Below are 17,189 nucleotides of genomic sequence, written 5' to 3'. Positions count from 1 at the left end.
CTGAGGAGACCTCATTGAAGAAGCTTCCCGGTCCAGATGACAAGGGGACAAGGGGACGAGGAGACGAGGAAAGGAGACAGGACATTCCACCACAGCCTCTGTGGAGCTATACCGTGAAGGGACGAGTCTAGCAGGTCTGTCTTTTACCAGCGGAGAGAGAGAGAAGACAGAACAACGGGGGGAGCCACGAGGACACAGGTATGTCCCCCCATTTTTGCATCTTGTCACTGCTGTCCCTGCTCTGCATCATTCTTCCCCCTCTTGTGCTGCCGTTGATGTGTGTTGCGTCTAATGCGTTGTGACACGTGTGCGTCACTGTGTGTGTGTGTGTGTGTGTGTGTGTGTGTGTGTGTGTGTGTGTGTGTGTGTGTGTGTGTGTGAACGAACAGCGATGAGTCCGGCGAGGTGTTTCTCCTCCTGGCTTCCGATGTTGCTGTGTGCCGGCACCCTCCTTTCAGGTACGTGCGCGCCACTTTTGCACGTGCATGAGCACTGGCTCACATACACACACACACACACACACACACTGAAAAACATGAATTGATATAACATATCACACATTTCATAATGAGCATAACAGACAAATCACTTTTGTTTGCATAGAACAAGTCAAACTCTTACATTTCTCACACTGAGGATTGTTCTGTGTGTGTGTGTGTGTGTGTGTGTGTGTGTGTGTGTGTGTGTGTGTGTGTGTGTGTGTGTGTGTGTGTGTGTGTGTGTGTGTGTGTGTGTGTGTGTGTGTGTGTGTGTGTGGGGGTATACTAAAGGGTGATTTACAGTATGACTTAGTTGCATGCCAGTGTCGCACGCTGAAAACGAGGTCGCTCTGCGACGCGTTGTGAGCTTTTAGATCTGCTATATCAGTGTACGCATACCAAGTATAAATCAGTCATACAGTAAGCCTATACTCACAGCCGTGTTGGCGCTCAGGTGTGGCGGGGGGTGCGGAGGTGAAAGGGCACTCGGGGTCCGAGGTGTGTCAGCAGTCCTGTGAGGACCTGCTGGGGCTCATCACTGAGATCCACGGCCTCCGCATCGTCACCAGCAACCTGCTGAAGGACCTGCAGAGAGTGGTGAGGAAACACTGTGATAGGGGACAGGGTTAAGAAAAATATGTAATTGAAAATGTTTGAAAAAGTTTGAAAAGTTGCCCAAATAGGGATAGTTAATAGGTAACATACTGTACATTTAAATTTAATTAAATTGTACAATTATATTGTTTCAATGTGTCGCATTGTTAGCTGCCTTGTAGATCTGTTATTTTTTAAATAAAACAATATTTAAAAAACATTTGAAAATTTGCCCAAATTAGGGAAACCAGGGTTAATACAGTACATTTGTATTTAAATTGTGATATCAAACATAAATATATCAAACATATCAAACAGTCTACATTTCCCACATGTATTTCATTCAGTCTGACCAGAAGCAGGGATAGAACATTGCCAAAAAAAGTAAAGAATGACCAGAGGGAGAACATCAAAAGGCAATGATAAATTGAACAGTTGATTAGTATTTGCCACTGATTTATGTTGGTATACGTTTGTGGCTCATCAGTTAACGATCATGTGACAACAACAAATGTATTTTAAGATGGCGTCTCTTCAGTCTGTTTAGTCTGAAGAAGAGCATAGGCTCCAAACATACTTTTACTGTATGATGTGCCAGTAAATTGCACTTCAGGAAGCTACAGTCAGTGTGCAGAACTCATTTTTTATACCTATAACAGATTAACTTCCCAGGACTGTGATTAGTCTAATCCCTGTGACAGAAAGAAAAATGGTTTGAAGTGTGTCTTAAAAAGGAGGACAGAAGTTGCACACTCATGGCTCTGTATGCAGTGATTTATTTGACTGACGTTTCTGCCTTTTGACCTTCCTCAAACTAAACAAATTTCATTGCTGTCGGGCAGAAACCTCTTATCCCCACATTTTAACTTTTTGTGCTTTCATTAAAAAAACATTTTTAAATGTATAAATTAACGTAAATTAACGCCCTATTTTTTTTTATCCTGAAAAGTAACAGTTTTGGACATATGAGGTTTCCACTCGACATAGACGAATTGTTGATTCTGAGGAATAAGGCCAAAAGACCAAAACATCAATCAAATAAATCACTATATGGAGCCACAGAGTGCGACTTTTTCCCTCCTTTTTCAGATACCTAAGGAAACCTGTGGTGTTACCTCTTCCTGCTCCTTACATAAGTGTGTCTACCATGTCTTGTTTTGTTGACCGAGTGTCGGTCAGCAAAACAATGTTTTTCCCCTCTACACCAAATCTCTTTGCTGAAAGCAAAATAGGGATGCTACTGTAGGTTCCAAGTGGTTAAATTGACAATTGTGTCTGCGCACGCGTGTGCGTGTGTGTGTGTGTGTTATCTGTGTGTGTGGTCCCAGACAGAGGAGAATGAAGAGATGCGTATAACTTTAGCAGAGCTGGGCAACAGCAGCAGCACCAGCATCAACAGCATCAGCTACAGCAGCAGTAGAAACAGCAGTAGAAGCAGCAACAGCAGCAGCAGCATCAGTCGTACGGACGATGCTGCTGACATCCTGGACAGGGACCGTGATGGAGAGATCTGGTGTGTGCAGGACGGACGAGTCTACGAGCAGGGGGAGGAGTGGGAGGTGGACAGCTGCACCTCCTGCGATTGCCAGGTCTGTGTCAAGAGTACACGAGTTATGTAACGATCAGTCTGCATTTTTATGGGAATATCCCCGGGAGATTCCTGTGTTGAACTATCATTTGTCATGGATATGGGTGGTAGAATGTTACGTATTACCAGAATTATCGAGACACACACTATATTCATTTTTTTTTCCAGGTCAAAGGCATTGAAATTATTCAGTAGTACAGTGCTGTAATTCCCCAAACTGTATAGTCGTGTAAAAGTTTTCATTTGTCACTTCCTTTATTAGATGAAAAACTTTCATACTCTATGTTGTGAGCTGGAAATGATGTCTGGTGTGAAATGGAATGTGTTGCATTATATTTGTTCGTACTCTATAACTCAAGCCTTCCCTTGGAAATATTCATTCATATAGTAGGATACGTCAATGTCATGACAATTTACAATTGCAATTATGGCATTGATTGATTGAATACTTTATTAATAAGATATGTCCATGTGTGGAATTTATAAGATTCTAGAGCGAATTACAAAGTGTAAGATCAGAGTAAATGACATGAACCATAGTCAACAAATGACAGGGAAAGATACCAGGTACACATTAAAACCAGCATCTATCTAAACATGATATTTAACATTCTTAGCATTTGTGGACAAGCAAACCATAAACAGTCTATTTGTAACATACTGTACATAGCCTGAGCAAACAAGTAACCAACATACATCATGCATAGCCTAACTAGCTTCTATTGAAATAGGCAACAAGTAGTGATACAACAAGGAAATAAAGTGCTCCTTCCGAGGAAAATTGGAAGTTGAGTCTGCAGTCCTGACTGATATATATCCACAAGTTTCCAGTGTCCCATGAGCCCTTGCGTTAATTTTGGGCATCATTTCCTGTTGTCACTCATTCCCACAGATATGCTCATTCCACTCCACACAGCTGATTCAAATGAATGATCAAATTTGTCTCTTGACACTTGCTCTTAGCTGAACTCCTGTCCTGTGTTTCATTCTGACTGGCTGCTGTGACCAGTGTTGCCAGATTTTGCAAGAGAAACAAGTGGCCAGGTCTATGAAAACAAGCCCAAAATAAGGACGACTAGGCTGTGTTTTACCACTTTACATCGGCTATTTGCAAATAGCAGATCTTCAAGCTCACAGCAACGTGTTGCGAGATTGTAGATCTGTTATTTTCCAAAAATATTGAGGATAAAGTTAAATATTTTGAATATTAAACATTTTAACAGCACAAATCTTGTATGGGGGTCCCCGGCACAAAATATTTTCAGGTGGAGGTCTGTGGACAATTACATATTAATTTGGGGGTCTTTGACATGAAAAACTGTGAGAACCACTGTTTTAAACAACATTAGGCTTGAGAGTTAGGCTGGAACAGAATCCAGTGTCTATAGGGAAGAGAGGGACAGATGTCCTGTGTTAGCTGATCTCAGTGTCCCAGTGTGTAGGGAGGACGATTTCCTGAAGGTAATGGGGCATGTCTTTTATTGCCTTGTATAAAGGCCATGACCCGTGTTTTGAATCGGTTGTAGACAACAACTGCCTGGAAGCCAGAGAAGGCAGCGCAGATGGGTTAGATGTGACATTTGGAGGGAAGTTGAATATCAGGCCAGTGCCGTAACGTTTTTTACGCAAAACGACCAGCAAGAAGGCAGTTTCAGTAGTCAAGCGTGGAGATGATGACTGCGGCTTGGATAAGGAGCTGGGCAGATTCCTTGGTGAGGAACGGTCTGATCCTTTGGATGTTGTTAAGCGCAAAGCCTCCAGGAATCTGTGATCACTGCTATGTGTGACTTCAAGGACAGATGGCATTCCAGGTCAGGACCACTGCAACGTTTTGGGCACCAGGGTGTTGTTGATGAAAATGGAAAGATCGTGCAGGGGGTAAGACTTTCCAGGGGAAGCAGAGAAGCTCAAGTTTTGTCTGCGTTGAGATTGAATGTCCCTCGGGATCAATAAAGGTCTATCTATCTATCTAGGTGTTTTGGAAAACATCCACTGTGAGATGTCACTCAGGCACGCAGCGATGTGCTCTTCAATCTGGCAGAGGGAGCTGAAGGAGAAAAACAGTCCAGTGTCATCAGTATAACGGTGGGGGGTTATTAGCGTTTCCCCGGCCTATTTTTCCTTTCTATGGACCGATCGTTCATGTGTCTGATTGTCCGGGGGGGAGAAGAAGCCATTATTTAGCAACCCGCCACCAGTGGCCTTGTGTCTGTATAGAGCCATATTCCACGTGGCAGCGTCGGAAACAGTCCGCGACTGGGATGACTGCTGCGATCTTGAGTGCCGTCCCAGTGTTACCAAGGTCAGAAAGGGTGTCCAGGAGAAACTGGTGGTCGACTTTGTCAAATGCTCCAGATAGGTCTAGAAGGGTGAGGACTGTGAGGACTAAGGAGTGGGAGGCTGCATGGGTACCATGGTTTGATTGATAGATTGATTGATTGAATACTTTATTATCAGTTTGCACAAAAGCACAGGAAAGTACAGTTCAATACAAAGTCTGCTAAGAGATTTTAAACCCAAGAAAGCCTATGGCTTGTTTCCATTGGGGTCCTTTGTGAATGTGAGGAGTGGCGTTTCAGCACTGCAGAATGTATTAAAACAGAAAAATTAAGCGAAAGAAAGAAAATAAATCCCTTCCTGACCATCGGTAGTCTTTAGAAAAAATAAAAACCCTGTGTTTTGTTTGTAAACAGACTAGTTACCAAGAGCACCCAAATATTGGAACATTAAAAAGCTGGTGTACAGACAAGCTGGACTTGGTGAGGAAATCCTCTAATTATACTGGAAGACAATATGGGTCCAATAGAGTCCAAATGTGGATCCCAGATACTGTAGAGTGTAAGTGTCCAACTTGGAATGCAATAAGCATGTAATGTATTCACTAGGGATCATACACTCCATTAAGATGTTATGCCACGATCGTTTTGTTGTAGCAATGTCCTTGATCCAAAACAGAAAACTATTCCAACAGGTTATTCTGTGAGAGAGAGAGAGAGAGCGAGAGAGCGAGAGAGCGAGAGAGAAAAAAAGAGAGAGAGCGAGAGAGAGAGAGAGAGAGCTGTTAAAACAACTCGTTTGAGAGATTTAGAATGAAAGAAGGAAGTGAAACCGATCTGCATATAGTTCTTCACATCGGAGGAGTCAAGAAGAGTACATTTCTTGAGAAGCATGGACTTTGACTGACCTGAAGGCAGACAGAGCGCAGCCTGAGGTTATGGATGTGTTGACAATGGTGGACTGTGAATCGTCTGCTATCTCATGATTCGATTCCGATTCTAGGGGTCACGTTTCGATTCAAAACAATTAAAAAAATCGATACCCATTTAAAAAAAATCCCAATCAGTTTAATCCAAATTATTATATTGTTTTCATCTTGACTTTAACAACCAAGTGTAGCCTAGTTATTTCCTACAGCTCAAACTAAAAAATATATAATACCAGAGAGGGTTGTGTGAAAATGATTGGCTTTGATGGAATCTTAGATTAGGTGTAGTTCTATTTGATGCAGAAACACAACATAATTGCTTTGATGCAAGTAACATTAACGAGTGTCAACGAGCGTCAGCTGGACAGTGACACACACACCTCAGTTGTGCTGAACTGAAAGTGACTGAGTTAGTTTAAAAAAAATATATGACTGAGGACATGATGTTTACTGTGATTATGGTAAGTAGCTTACATTTCATATCACAAACATCATAGAGTAAAAACTCGATTTCTGGAAATTGTGAATCAGCTAATGTCCTTGTTATGTTTGTGTAACCCATGTGAAACAATGGGCTATTAAGAATGGGCCGATGTGATTTAGAGGTGTAGTTGCATTTTGTTTCCACTGGAGGGCGCACTACAGTCTGTCCTTGCAATTTGAGGTGTAGAGGTAGAATTACATCCTGGTATTTCCTCAGAAACCATTTTCTTGCTAAAGATGTTTGAGAAGCTAACTATGCTAATCACGATTAGCATTAAGCTAACTGCAAACATTACTACAATGATACAGAGTGCACCAAAGTATGTTAAACATTAGACACAACGGTCATAAACCCCTGACTGTTTTTTAAGAAAGGTATCTGGACTCAAATAGCAAGCAAAGTATGTACCTGGACATGCTAGCAACAGGCTTGAAGCTAACGCTAAATACAAGCTAGTTCACTCACCAGGGTTCTCTACACACAATACATGGCTGAATTATTTCTCCTTCAGGATCACAGTTGGGCTCCAATAAGAAAAGTGCTTTTTAGCTATCATATATTATTCATATAATCAACAATGACTTGTTATTTTGTGGTGTATTCATACCAAGAGTTGTTCTGAGGAAGTACCAGGATGTAATTCTACCTCTACGCCTCAAATTGCAACGACAGAGTGTAGTGCGCCCTCCAGTGGAAACGAAATGCAAACGCCTCTAAATCACATATAGGCATACCCACGTATAGTTTCACATACAGTAGGCCTAGGTTACACTTGCTGTAATGTTGGTGAATAAGTACGCCATTTGGTTACCCCGTACAAGTGCCTCTGTACTGTTTCCAGCCGCTAAGACGGTCTTTCTCACAGTCTGGGATGGAGTCTAAGCAGTGGTTCTCAAAGTGGGGTCCAGGAATCCTCAGGGTTCCTTGAAGGGGTTCCAGATGGACCCTTACAGGTCTGTAACTCTGAGAGTGTACAAACGGGTCCATTTGGTTCCATTTGTTCCATTTGTACACTCTCAGAGTTATGGGGGGTCCTTGCAATAACTAAAAAATGTGGTCGGTGTGGTGCATGAGACATGAATTTTGAAACACCTAAATCCAAAACTAAGACAACCCTATTTTGATTTTTTTAAAACGTACTTTTTAAAACTCTGGCCGCACAATATGTTAGATCTAAACAAAGATCCAGACAAACCAGACAATTTGCAGACAAATAACAGAATACTAACATGACTATTCATTGCCTCTGGTCCTGTGTGAAGCTCCGGAGCTATTGGTCTGGTATTGCATTTGCAGGTGAACTTTCTGTTATCTTTGGTGTTCGTTAAATCCCATGTGCCTTTTGCTTGGTCTCCCGGACAGGCTTAAATATCAAGCACAAAAGGTTGTTTCATTTATTGACGTTTGCTGCTAGGAGGAATATTCTGTTTTGGAATCAAGGACATTGCTACAACAAAACGGACGTGGCATAACATTATAATGGAGTGCATCCCTAGTGAATACATTACACTCTTGTTGCATTACAGTTGGACACTTTCTACAGAATCTGGCACCCATATTTGGACTAAATTGGACCTATATTGTTTTCCACTAAAATTAGAGGAAGTCTATTCTGTCTGTATACCTTTTTTTTTTTAAATGTTCCAATATTGTGGTGCTCTTGGTAACTGGTCTGTTTACAAATATGTATATATATATTTTTATATGCCACATGGCATATAAAATTCTTTTAAAAGCTACCGATGGTCAGGAGGGAATTTATTTTCTTTCATACTCTACATGAAAGAAAATACAAATATGTCAGTAATGTCTTTGTATATTTAAGTTATTTGTCATATCTGCCCTGTGCCAATTTTTGATTACAAAGCCTAAAAGGCAAACAGAAATTGTATTTTAATTCATAACGTTCCAATGTTCAATGCCAAAAACACAATTAAATCATTAATCGCAATTATTTGTTTGACAAATAATCGTCAACTCAAGTTTGGAATCGTGACAGCCCTACTTTCTATCTTGTCTGTGTGTCTGTGTGTCTGTGTGTCCGTCCGTCCGTCCGTCCGTGTGTGTGTGTGTGTGTGTGTGTGTGTGTGTGTGTGTGTGTGTGTGTGTGTGTGGGTGGGGGGGTGTCCGTCCGTCCGTCCGTCCGTCCGTCCGTCCGTCCGTCCGTCCGTCCGTCCGTGTGTGTGTGTGTGTGTGTGTGTGTGTGTGTGTGTGTGTGTGTCTGTTTGTGTGTGTGTGTGTGTGTGTGTGTGTGTGTGTGTGTGTGTGTGTGTGTGTGTGTGTGTGTGTGTGTGTGTGTGTGTGTGTGTGTGTGTGTGTGCGTGCAGGATGGCAAGGTGGTGTGTCAGCAGGTGTCCTGCCCCCCCGTCTCCTGTGTCAATCCTACTTTTATGGACGAAGACTGTTGCCCCGTGTGTCTGGGTGAGTTTGGTCTGCAGCTGTGGCTGAGTTTAAAGCCTCACTTTTTTACATGGATAAAATGTAATTTTGTCCAATCTGTATGGTAGAGTATGTTAATACAATATAACTTATACAATTGGGGTGGTTGTATTTTGTCTCCCTGCTCTTCTATTGAGACAATTACAGTAGATCGTGTCAAAGGTCATGTCTCACCTAGATACAGGAACTGACAAGATTCAATTTATCCCCCGAGCAAGCAGGCAGGCTCTATTGGCTCAATGGTATGAAAAATCCAACACTTGCTCAGGAAACCGGGTTCAAATCCGGGGTAGAAGAGGAAAGTTACATAGTGCAGCTTTAAGTATACCCACGTTGATTCAAATAATCATTTAGTATGTATGTGCGCGCGCGTGCGTGGGTGTGTGTGTATGTGTGTGTTTGTGTGTGTGTGTGTATCCAAGGTAAGGAAGACGGCTGGTCTCCGTGGTCGGAATGGACTGAATGCTCGGTTACCTGTGGGCGTGGCGGGCAGCAGCGAGGGCGTTCCTGCGATGACATCGCCACTTCCTGTATTGGTCCGTCACTCCAGACCCGCAGCTGCATGCTGGCCAAGTGTGACCGCAAAGGTACAACACCGTAGTCTACAGTGGTTCCCAAACAGTGGATCTGGACCCATTTGTCGGTTGGGCTGACCCATTTTTATGGGTCGTGCAAGTAAATATAATTTTCAAAGGCTTTTTTTCCCATGAATGTAAAAAATTTAAAGGATGACTTCACCAATTTTCAACCTATATCTTCATATAATTGGTCCTCACTAAAGCTCATGATAATTGATTGATTGAATACTTTATTAACAGTTTGCAAATTACAGTGGTACGACTATACAATGGTGCTAAAATTATAACACAAAAAGCCCTGAGGGCTTATTTCCATTGTGGTCCTGTGTATTCAATTCATAGAGACATAGCATGGCACCATTCTTGTCTACTTGGTCTGTGTATCAGACACATTAGGCAGGTTTCTGCCCTCCTATGAGACACAGACCAAATAGAAAACAAACAAATGGTACCACCATTATATCATGAGCATTAGTGAGGACCAATTATATAAAGATAGGTTGAAAATGGCTGAAGTTGTCCTTTAAGCAGTCAAAATAGCCGATCTGCAAGCTCAACGCGAAAGTATTGTTGAAGCCCGTTTTGTTTGCCACGAGCTGTTCACAATGTCCTGGTGCTGCTAATATCGGTCCCAACTTGAGTTTCGTTTTGATGTTCTTTTTACCCGTCAAACTAAGCGGTTAGTTGAGCTAAATTAATACAAAACATCACTTGTATGTGGAGGAGTAACTTTTTAACGTTGTCCAATTTGCTTGTGGTTTTATCCATCTGTTATTGTGTTGTCTGATCTCCTTCACCAAGGTTTCCGTCAGACCTTCTTATATATAAAGGACATCAAAGTCAGTTCCTGCTTGGCACCGGCGGCGACTGAGCGACACTAATGTTCTTTTTGGATTCCTATCAAACAAATCCAAGTCCAACAAACAAAAACTGGATAGACAAAAAAGACTTTAAAGGGGTTTCATCAGCCTATCACTATCCTGATCTACTAATCACTGGGGTTGGCAACAGCTGGGTCAGATAGGGTACTACTCTGCTCTACAATCAATAGGGTTGATAAAAGCTTGGCCTAACCACCAGCCAATTAACTAAATTAGTTAAGCTCACCATTTTTGCCCAAAAAGCCTAAGCTAGTGTGAAAAATGATGTGGAAATAATGACATTTCTGTTGCTGCCATCCAGTTGTTTTCATACGGATGACTGGAAACAACAATTTTATCGATTATGCAAAGATAATTGCGATAAGCTCAAATAATTGCGATCAGAAGATTATGTAATAATTGTGACTGGGCCTAGCCAGCCCAGACCCGGTCCAGACAGAGCTTTTGCTCTGTTTTCATGATTGACTGAGCATGCCTCATCCTGTGGGAGTTACTGAATAGTCCCAACACTGCACACAACCCCATATATCTACTGTAAAAACCCCAGCCGTACTCAAATGAATGGATTTTCAGGCTTTGTCATCAGGCTTTGAAACATGGTTCGGTTGCAGGTATGTCCAATGTACACACAACATGGAGCCACAAATTCCCAAGATGCTGAATTTATGTTGTAGTGATGCTGAAGGGTTTTTCCAAAGCTACTGTGCTTGTACCGCGAGCATGTACTAGACTAGAGGTTCCAGGATGACTACATCCTGTGGTGTAAAGTAGCAAAGTACATTTACTCAAGTACTGTACTTAAGTACAATTTTGAGGTATTTTTACTTTACTTGGGTATTTCCAATTTGAAGTACTTTTACTTCTACTCCACTACATCTCAGAGGCAAATATTGTACTTTCACTCCACTACAATTATTTGAAAATTTTAGTTACTAGTTACTTTGCAGATATAAATTATTATATTATAAAACACGCATTAACCACTTCAGCCCTATTTTGCAGGTAGGCTATTTGAAAATAGCTGATCTACAAGCTCACAAAGTGTCGCATCGCGACGCGTTGTGAGCTTGTAGATCGGCTATTTTCAAACATTTTAGTACTTTATTTTTGGTACTTTAAGTACATTTGATACCAATGCTTTTGTACTTTTACTCAAGTAAATTTTGAATTCCGGACTTTTACTTGTAACAGAGGTATTTCTACAATGCAGTATGGATACTTTTACTTAAGTAAGAAATGTGAGTACTTTTTCCACCACTGTAGATCTGTTATGTGTTTTTGGTGTCTGTATTTGGTCTGTAGGACGGGTGGACGGGGGCTGGGGGCTGTGGTCTCCGTGGTCCATGTGTTCTACGACGTGCGGGGAAGGCAATGTCACGCGCGTTCGCCTGTGTAACCACCCGTCCCCACACAGGGGGGGCAAAGAGTGCCAGGGGAACAAGAGAGAGACACAGTCCTGCAATAATACATTCTGCCCAAGTGAGTATGTCCACGCACACACACATGTACTGTACCACACACATTGATATTATTTTTAAGTACGTGTACTCAAGTACTGAACTTAAGTACAATTTTGAGGTATTTCTACTTTACTTGAGAATTTCCAATTTCCAACTTCCAATACTTTTACTTCTACTCCACTACATCTCAGAGGCATATTGTACTTTTACTCCATTACTATTATTTGACCACTTTAGTTACTAGTTACTTTGTAGATTTAGCTTACAAAACTTCAGCCCTTAAACTTTGCCTTTTTGGGAAAAAAAACGATCCACAAGCGGACAACACGTCACGATGCGACGCGTTGTGAGCTTACATCAGCTTTTTGTACTTTTTTAACACTTTAAAACTTGAAATGGGACCTTCTGCGTAATCAGTACTTTTACTTTTGGTACTTTAAGTACAGTTTGATACCAATATTTTCTTACTTTTACTCAAGTACATTTTGAATTGCGGACTTTTACTTGTAACAGGGTATTTCTAATTTTGAGTACTTTTTCCACCACTGGTTATACTTATAGTTGCGTGCCGGCATCTCGTTCTCCTCCTTTCGGTTAATTTCCATCAGGGGTCGCCACAGGCAGGATCATCTGTTTACATTCTGCTTCTGTTTTCTGCATTTTCCTCTGTCACTCCGGTCCCCTGCATGTCCTCTCTCATCACATCTATAAACCTTCTCTTTGGCCTTTCCTCTAGTTGCACACAGGCATCGTACACCGAAATATAGCCAAAGCACAAGCCCATAACAACACATCGCAGGCAGCGACATTCACATGCAACCAAGTATAAATCAGGCACAACTCCAATCCTAATCCTAACCTGAATCTTGTCCTAATTGAAAGCCTAAATTCTTTTTTTTTGCCAATACACTCACACACAATCAGGAGGAGAGTATTTTATCCGTCCTGAAACACAGACGAAATAATGAGTGTGTGTGTGTGTGTGTGTGTGTGTGTGTGTGTGTGTGTGTGTGTGTGTGTGTGTGTGTGTGTGTGTGTGTGTGTGTGTGTGTGTGTGTGTGTGTGTGTGTGTGTGTGTGTGTGTAAAAGAAAAAAAAGAAAAGAATCAATCAATCAAATCAATCAATCAATCATGTATAGTTCAATCATGTACAGGTCATTGATTCTTTTGTATATTATACTTGGTTCTTGGTTTACCTGTGACCCTAGATGACTATTTCTATGCATTTAATGTATTGCCTTGTGTTGTCCTTGCTTACTGTAAATCGCTCTGGATTAAGAGTGTCTGCTAAATGCCTAAATTGTACATTGTAAAGTGTGTGTGTGTGTGTGTGTGTGTGTGTGTGTGTGTGTGTGTGTGTGTGTGTGTGTGTGTGTGTGTGTGTGTGTGTGTGTGTGTGTGTGTGTGTGTGTGTGTGTGTGTGTGTGTGTGTGTGTGTGTGTGTGTGTGTGTGCGTGCGTGTGCGTGTGCGCGTGTGTGTGTAGTTGCAGGCGGCTGGGGGGGCTGGTCGGAGTGGTCAGAGTGCTCTGCGTCGTGCGGGGGAGGTCTGTCGGTTCGAGGGAGGGAGTGTGCCAGTCCCATCCCGCGCTACGGAGGCAAGCGGTGTGCCGGAGACGCAGCAGACTACGCAGCCTGCAACAGAGAACCCTGTCCTATAGGTCAGTAGTTCTCAAACCACATTTTTTATTTTAAATTGAATTGAATACTTTATTAGTCAGAAATGCAAACAGCACGTGGTGGCACAGTAAGACATTAAGGCTTAAAGGATAACACACAAAAAAAGGCCAGGGCACTTGTTTCCATTGTGGTCCTATGACACAATACTATGTGTCATCTACAAAAACAAACAAAAACAGTGAATGACACCTCCTCTCGATGGGAAGCTACATTTAACTCCCAGTTCATCTCTGAATGTTATGTGTGTGTGTGTGTGTGTGTGTGTGTGTATGTGTGTGTGTGCACGCGCGCGCGTGTGTTCTCAGACATCTGTCTGCTGTATCGGCCGTGTTTTCCCGACGTGCAGTGCACGTCACACAGCGACGGGTCGTGGGAATGTGGAAGATGCCCAGAGGGTTTCTATGGCAACGGCACACACTGCGAAGACGAGGACGAGGTACAATAGCACACACACACACACACACACACACACACACACACACACACACACACACACACATACAGAGTACATACCCCTATGAAAAGCGGGACTACGGCATCTGAAGTCTTTTTCAGATGCCGATAGAGGCCTATTTGTCGGGGGTTGCGTGGGAACGCGGTACTCTCGTAAAAGTTAGCTTTTCTTGTGCAACGTATCGTCTTCCGGTAAACCCATGAGCACACGTTTGAATTATTTTGGTTGGAGGCCCAACCATCTGCCCCGTTGGCAGACAGTCTCTCTCTGATGATCACAAATACTTGCATATCGTATTACAAATACTTGCAATACTTGCATATCGTCGGTCAGAAACCTTGTATCCCCATGATAAAACCTTTTATGTTTTTGTTTTTTTGGTAAAATGTTTTGTGCAAAAGTAACGAAAATAGACAATCTAAAAAGCTCACGGCATGCTTGTGTTATTTTTGCCAGTGCTATTTTCGAAATGTGTGAGACATTTTGAGTGTGTGGGAATTCATAAATATTGAACCAATGAAAAGTATTAACGAGAGAGTATGTCATCTCTGTCGGGTGGAAACCTCATATGTCCAAAACGGTTACTTTTTAAGATTCAAATTCAAAAGTAGCAAAATTAGCAGATCTACAAGGCCAAAACAAATGGACCCGTAAGGGTCCATTTGGTTTCATTTTACGCTCTCAAGAGTTAAAATTCTGCATTACTTAATTTACAAGAAGTCTACACAATTCGAGAATGTAGAAGATTCAAAGTTATTTTTGATCAACGTTTGCCTGTCATCTCTCCTATGGTACCAACATCAATACAGCATGGAATAGTGGACAAAACCCTATCAAACGATAACAAAATATTCACATTTTTGGATCTTAGAGGCTAAATCTCACCAAATGGTGATGAATCCGTGGCTCAAATGTAGAATAAATAATGGACCTTGATGTGTAAAGGGTTGAAAACCACTGCGTAGGGGCAATGATCCTTTGTGTCTCGTTGGCAGTGTGAGGTGGAGGGCGTGTGTGTCACAGGGTGCGTGAACACGGACCCGGGGTTCTACTGTCTACCCTGCCCGCCACGCTACAGAGGATTCCAGCCCTACGGCCTGGGAGTGCAGAACGCCGAGAGCATCAGGCAGGCACGTGTGTTGGTTCTTCTGTTCTCCTGTTTGGTTCCATGTTTAATTGTTTGATTGAGACACTACTAGCTTGGGTGAGAGGTCTTCAATGTCCCAGAGGGCCCACCAGGGGGTGCCAAGCGAGCCAATTGGAAAGGAAAGGAAAATGATATACAGTATATAATCATTTTGAACAGCGTAAACAGCGGTAACCAGCAGGCAAAAAACATTGCCCTTCCGGGTCAAACCTCCCACCCACATGCCCGTGAACCTGGCGCTTCTATAGGCAACAGCGCCACCCCATGTTCACACAAATCCATTACACATGTTTTTACCCATTTGGCTCTTACAACTACTGAACTGGGAGCAGTGTTGATTTTGACTGCAAATTTTGATTTAGTTTTAGTCATAGCCTTTTGAATAAAATTCCATTTAGTTTTAGTCATATTTTAGTAATCTGAAATGTTTTAGTTTTTGTCTACTTTTAGTCGACTAAATATCATAAGATTATAGTCGACTAAATTTGGTTGACTAAAATGTATTTTGGCGGTGCGTCGTAATGGCTGATTTTACACTTGGTTGCATGCTGAAAATAACTGATCTACAAGCTCACAACACGTCGCAGCACGACGAGTTGTGAGCTTGCAGATCTGCTATTTTCAGAGCGCAACACCCGAGCGCAACCAAACATAAAACGACTTGTTTTCTACTGGATCTCTTCTCCAATCGTCCCTCGCTAACATTTTAGTCTAGTTTTTATTTGTTGACGAAATTGTTAATATATTTAGTCTTAGTTTTAGTCATTGCATAGCTTAGTTTTTATTTTGTTTTTGTCAGTGAAAAAAGGTAGTCGACGAACATTTTTCGGCATAGTTTTAGTCAACGAAATCACACTGACTAGGAGACTGGGAGAAAATTGAAAATGTAATAAAAATGCCACATCTCTGCTGCAGGTCTGTGAGCCGTACAATCCGTGCAAAGACAACACGCACACCTGCCACAGGTACGGCCAGTGCGTGTACCTGGGCCTGGCGTCCGAGCTCCTGTACAGGTGTGTGTGCGCCGTGGGCTTCGCCGGGGACGGCTACACGTGCGGGGAGGACTCCGACCTGGACGGCTGGCCCAACCTCAGCCTGACCTGCAAGCACAACGCCACCTACCACTGTCACAAGGTGACATATACAGCATTGGTTCTCAAGCTGGGGTCCGGGGACCCCCAGGGGTCCTGGGGGGGGGGGGGGTGGGGGGATTCCACCCCCCCACCTTTATTACCAAAATTTGGTAATAAAGCGTCACAATCACTGGACCCTTTTAGCCATAGTTTATACTTTGGCTATTCAAAAATAGAAGATATACAAGCTCATAGCGCGATGAACTTGTAGATCTGCTATTTTTGAAAAATCGTGAAAATGTGTCCAAATATTTAAATATTTCTTAAGAACATTTTTAACACAAATCTTTGCCTCTGGGGGTCCCTGGCACAACACATTTTCAGGTGGGGGTCCGTGGCCACATACATATCAATTTGGGGGTCCTTGGCACGAAAAAGTTTGAGAACCACTGACGTACAGACATGCACAAAGCAAGCACAATGCCACCTACCACTGTCACAAGGTGACATACAGACAGTGGTGCAAAGTAACTAATGTACAAGTATTCAAGTATTGTACTTAAGCACAAATTTGAGGTATCTTTAATTCACGGGAGGGAATTTCCAATTTCCAATACTTTTACTTCTACTCCACTACATCTCAGAGGCATTAACCACATTAACCACTTTAGCCTCATATATATACTTTGGCTATTTAAAAAAGCTCACAACGCATCACAATGCATCGCGTTTTTTGGAGGGTGCATTGTACAAGCATTTTTCACATCCCATACAACATTTTCTTAGTGCACTTCCAGAAGTTTTTTTCTTATTTTTTTTTCACATTGATAAATTCCTTTCTTTTATATCATGAAGGTCAGTCGCTTCATTCTATAGCTATCTATAGCTGTATACAGTACTAGTCAAATTAGTCAAATTGGTCAAATTAGTCTGCCTAAACCTCAGCCTCAATGGTGTCTGCACACGCACGCACGCACGCACGCTCGCACGCACGCACGCACGCTCGCACGCACGCACGCACACACACCATCCTGGCATGCGTAACAATGCACAAATTATACATGTAGACATATTAATTGTCGACTGACTTCGGAACTGTATTGTGGTTGGTCTGAAACTAAACCACGCC

General features: G+C 42.3%; 1 protein-coding gene across 1 annotated transcript in view; it reads left to right on the top strand.

Moving 5' to 3' along the window:
* Positions 1-17,189, top strand: part of LOC311059664 (thrombospondin-2-like) — a 39,382-nt gene continuing 22,193 nt past the window's right edge. The window contains exons 1-11 of the mRNA XM_084077679.1: positions 1-198; positions 390-458; positions 934-1,076; positions 2,402-2,662; positions 8,678-8,771; positions 9,212-9,376; positions 11,551-11,727; positions 13,194-13,367; positions 13,692-13,822; positions 14,836-14,970; positions 15,903-16,121. Of these exons, the coding sequence (XP_083933805.1) occupies positions 392-458; positions 934-1,076; positions 2,402-2,662; positions 8,678-8,771; positions 9,212-9,376; positions 11,551-11,727; positions 13,194-13,367; positions 13,692-13,822; positions 14,836-14,970; positions 15,903-16,121 (1,566 nt within the window). The 5' untranslated portion in view covers positions 1-198; positions 390-391. The remainder of the gene's footprint in view (positions 199-389; positions 459-933; positions 1,077-2,401; positions 2,663-8,677; positions 8,772-9,211; positions 9,377-11,550; positions 11,728-13,193; positions 13,368-13,691; positions 13,823-14,835; positions 14,971-15,902; positions 16,122-17,189) is intronic.

Source organism: Gymnoscopelus microlampas (genome assembly GCF_963454915.1).
Source record: "Gymnoscopelus microlampas genome assembly, chromosome: 14".
In the NCBI taxonomy this organism is placed as follows: Eukaryota; Metazoa; Chordata; class Actinopteri; order Myctophiformes; family Myctophidae; genus Gymnoscopelus; species Gymnoscopelus microlampas.
Note: the sequence above shows the minus strand (reverse complement) of the source record. Positions and strands in the feature narration are given on the sequence as shown.